Source organism: Arachis duranensis, chromosome 1 (genome assembly GCF_000817695.3).
Source record: "Arachis duranensis cultivar V14167 chromosome 1, aradu.V14167.gnm2.J7QH, whole genome shotgun sequence".
NCBI classification, from domain to species: Eukaryota; Viridiplantae; Streptophyta; class Magnoliopsida; order Fabales; family Fabaceae; genus Arachis; species Arachis duranensis.
Genome location: NC_029772.3, coordinates 92,778,786 through 92,783,124, shown reverse-complemented (window position 1 = coordinate 92,783,124; position 4,339 = coordinate 92,778,786). Strand labels below are relative to the sequence as shown.

Sequence of the window (4,339 nt, the reverse complement as noted above, 5' to 3'; positions counted from 1 at the left end):
GAGAATACAGGAACGAAAAATAAGGAGCGCGAGTGGTGGGTGAGCTGTGAGAGCATCAAAGTTAGTTGGTGGTTCAAACTGATTCTTACGCTACAGAGAGAATGAGCGTGGTGCGAAGAGTGTGTTCGATGTTCCCCCAAGTTGTTGGATTCAGTAAGAGGAACATCTCCTTCAAAACCTTGGATCCTCCAACACCACTCGCCCATGGAATCCACGTCTTCTATTGTCCTGTAAGTCGCTCAGGGAACCAAGTCATTTGTAATTTCATATACAACACCCACCACCCGTTTGTAGAAATGCTCCAGTAGATTTGCTTAGGTGGGCTTTGAACCTGGGATGATTCAGTTTTTGGGTGTGTTCTTGTGTGCCTCCTGCTTTTGAATTGGGTTTTTGTACATTCATTTTCAATAGGATGCTGTCGGAATTGTAGCCAAGCTTTCTGATTGCATTGCATCTAGAGGTGGAAACATCTTGACTGCCGATGTTTTTGTACCTGAAAATAAACAAGTCTTCTACTCTAGAAGGTACTTGTCGTGTCTCATTCATTCACATTCATCTTGTTTCTTGGTTACTAGTATTAACATGAGTGCTTCTTTGAATTGTATATGAAACTTGTCTTGAAACTTGGAAGTACTCAAGATTTGGATTTACTAATGAAATTTGTTGGATTGCTAAATAAGGAATAATATTAAGTTTAATAAGATCTTGTGAATAGGGATCTAATTATTTTCTTCTTCATTTTTTTTTTGCTCTTAAATGTGCTGACTTTAAGTTCTTTTTTGAATTGTTGGAGTACTTTTATTCTGACTTCACCTTGCATAAACTTTATGTTGAACATTATAGTGATTTTGTTTTTGATCCTGCTAAATGGCCACGGGCGCAAATGGAGGAGGATTTCCTAAAGCTATCACAAACATTCAACGCAATGCGATCAGTTGTGAGGGTGCCGGCTCTGGATCCTAAATATAAGATAGCTGTTCTGGCTTCAAAGCAGGTATACATTTCTACTATGGCTTTTCACTCGTCATCTTGCATTTCAGAAAATGAAAAGGATTTTATATTCTGTTAGACATAAATATTGATTTCTTTTGCTGCAGGATCATTGTCTAGTTGATTTGTTACATGGATGGCAAGATGGACGACTTCCTGTAGATATAACCTGTGTAATTAGGTGAAATTCTAGCATTGACATCACCAAATTGATTTATGCTTCATCTAATTATTTATTAGTTTTTAAGTATTCTTTGTGATGTGTTAAACAGTAACCATCATAGAGCTTCAAACACCCATGTGATTCGATTTCTTGAAAGGCATGGCATTCCTTATCATTGTTTAAGTACAACAAAGGAAGATAAAAGAGAAGGGGAGATATTGGAGTTGGTTCAAAATACTAATTTTTTAATACTTGCAAGGTATATGCAGGTAATAACTTATTGAAATTCTTTTTTCTTTTCTTTTTTTCCTCACCACGTTTCTAATGCCTAAAACAATGTGTTTATGGTTTTGGAAGAACTTGCTCTTCTATGCTTCTTCAAGTTATAGGGTACTCACAGAATTTATTATCTATAATCTATTGTATATATATTCTAGGTGCTAATATCCGAGAATATTGAAATATCAAAACTTAGCATAAAGTAAAGAGAAACTTTAGTTTTCCTTCTCCCTTCAAGAATTCAATAACATTGATTTATTTGCACAGATATTATCCAGAAACTTCCTAAGGAGCTATGGTAATGATGTAATTAACATTCACCATGGCCTTTTGCCATCATTCAAGGGGGGTCATCCATCAAAACAGGTTGATCTTCTTAGATTTCTATGTTACAGGATTACATATTTGCCACTTCTACTTCAAAATGTTTGTTATGTAAATTTTTGTGGTGGCTTCCTAAGTATGTATACAAATTTAATATGCCAGATTATTTTGGCAGGCCTTTGAAGCAGGTGTTAAATTAATAGGTGCAACAAGTCACTTTGTGACAGAAGAACTTGATGAAGGACCTATAATTGAACAAATGGTAAACGCATGCCTTTTCATGCTCTTCTTTTAATTTTATTTTATCATTTATTTGCTTCTTTAGGTGAATGATAATGTTGATTTGAATTGATTATATAAATGATCATAAATTTTTACACTGTAAATTCTGTTGTTTATGGTTCTTATTTTACAATTTACTTGGCAAAAGAAATTTCTGCATCTACCTTATGATTATCAACAGATTATGAAACCCTTGTCTAATAGGGTACAGTTGGCATTATATATGTTCCATTCAAGTCCATCTTTTCCACTTTAGTTTTAGACCTTTTTGTTGTGCCTATACTTCATCATGTTCATTTTGGATATTATTTGTTGAAAAAGTAACATATTTGTAAGATTTTTGTTTTCTTACCACAAGTTCTCTTGCAAGTGTTCTTAGTCATGTTTGGTGTTTTCTAGTTTTGAATAAGGACCATTGCATTTACCATGTTAAGATTAATTGGAGTTCTCAGTCCATTGACAAAACAGAAGTAGATACCGATGCGAAAGAATTTGTTTAATTCTTTATTTAGCTCTTTGCCTCCTCTCTTTAAAATTCTTAAGCTTTTATTTCAGCTATAACCATCCATGTTTCTCGTATATGTCTCAGTGCACAGTTTGTTGGAGTGTTTGCAAATGGAAAACCGAAAAAATATGTGTAGATTTAGATTCATAGTTATCCTAATTCGCTAAATTAAGCATGCAGAAATTGTGAAAAGATGTGAGATATCTGTACTTGGTCAAGATTGATGCTTGAATTTTGGTTTGGTTACAGGTCGAGAGAGTTTCTCACAGAGATAACTTGCAAAGCTTTGTGCAGAAATCAGAGAACCTCGAGAAACAATGCCTTCGCAGTGCTATAAGATCATATTGTGAGCTTCGTGTATTACCTTATGAAGAAAAGAAGACTGTTGTGTTCTGAATGAAAATAGCAAATGCAGATTATAATGCACCAAAAGAGTTGTGGCTGCATTTGCCTATATTGTTTACTTGTAAAGTTTACAATATAATACCCACTTTGATTGCAACTTGCAAAAAAGTGAAATATAGAAAGAAAAAAAAAGGATGTTGATTCATTTGGTGAATGCAGCAAATTAATTATAGTGGATTAACAATGGTAAAAAATAATGGTTAAAAGGAAAAATAGAAGATCCTTGGACGGTGATAATGTGAATAGGAGAATTAAGAGAAAGTAGATCTTGTTGAGCTCTTTGGTTTTATAATAACGAATTGATAAATTGGTCACAAATAGTTTTTTTTTTTGTATAGTTTTGGATGTGTTGTTTACTGATGATTTTGCAATTCTGTTCTATTTATCTTAACAAGTTAATCTTTCTATGACTTATATTTAAATAAATATTGATCGACCAGAAAGAAATGTATATTTAATTCTCTTTTAAGCCTTTTTATTGCAAAATATCATTAAATAGTTACATATAAAGAATACAATTAATAAAGACTATCTCTTATTCGTCTCATCAAAATTTAAAGAGTAAACTATCAAAAATACACTTAAATTATTTTGATGCTGACAAATATGTCTTCAAATTTTGTATAATTTTGTAAATAGTTTAAATTGAGTTATTTCTTTGTAAGGAAGTTTAAGTTTGCCTATAATTATATACATCTAAATGTCATTGTTCAAAACTTAAAATTTTTACCAGATATACCCTATTATGTACAAAATTGTGTTCATATATGAATTATTAATAAATATTATTATTCATCCTAATAAAAAAGTATGTCCGATTGATATTTTAAAAGAAATATAACTGTTACGGTGGATAACCGGAGATTAATAGAATAGATGGCGCTAGTTGGCCCAATCGTCTGCGGATGGTAGTCTCCGAGCTGGTTCGCACGCTGGAGCCTCCTTCCGACTTGTGTACGTGAGTGAATGGGGGGTGGTACCTGCAAAGATACTTCGATGCCTAAGTTAGCAAGGGTGTTAGCAGGTCTAGAGAGTATTGGGCTTAGAGATACCTGAGGGGTGTCAGTGTATTTATAGTGGTGAGCCAATAACCACCGTTGGAGTAGTGCCATATCTTTAGGGTATTAACCGTCCCTCTATCTTAGGGAGGTTAAGATACGGCTTGATGAAGCGGTTAGAGAGATTTTAGGGGCGGTTACTCATTTGAATGAGTGTTTATCTGCCAGCTAATCTCATGTCCGACTTCTTTAAACTAAGTCGTAGTTAACACCGACTTCTTAGTATGAAGGTCGGTGCTTAGCAAGGCTCGGTTCTTCGGATTAGGCCTTTTATTTGGTCCTGTGCCTTTATTATTGGGCCAGGGTATGAACAGTGCCCCTACTTGAGCCCAA

The 4,339-nt window shown here is 34.1% G+C and overlaps 1 protein-coding gene across 2 annotated transcripts; it reads left to right on the top strand.

Annotated features, from left to right (window-relative positions):
* LOC107461906 (formyltetrahydrofolate deformylase 1, mitochondrial) lies at nucleotides 1-3,093 on the top strand. Of its 2 annotated transcripts, XM_016080467.3 has the most exons (8): nucleotides 1-230; nucleotides 412-524; nucleotides 844-994; nucleotides 1,098-1,171; nucleotides 1,263-1,422; nucleotides 1,700-1,798; nucleotides 1,932-2,018; nucleotides 2,793-3,093. In XM_016080467.3, exons 1-8 carry the CDS (start codon nucleotides 102-104, stop codon nucleotides 2,937-2,939), a joined length of 960 nt encoding a protein of 319 aa, XP_015935953.1. In that variant the 5' UTR covers nucleotides 1-101; the 3' UTR covers nucleotides 2,940-3,093. The 2 variants fall into 2 exon arrangements, with proteins under 2 accessions (XP_015935953.1, XP_015935959.1); XM_016080473.3 differs by lacking the exon at nucleotides 412-524 and having other exon boundaries at nucleotides 60-230.
* The last annotated feature ends 1,246 nt before the right edge of the window (nucleotides 3,094-4,339 follow it).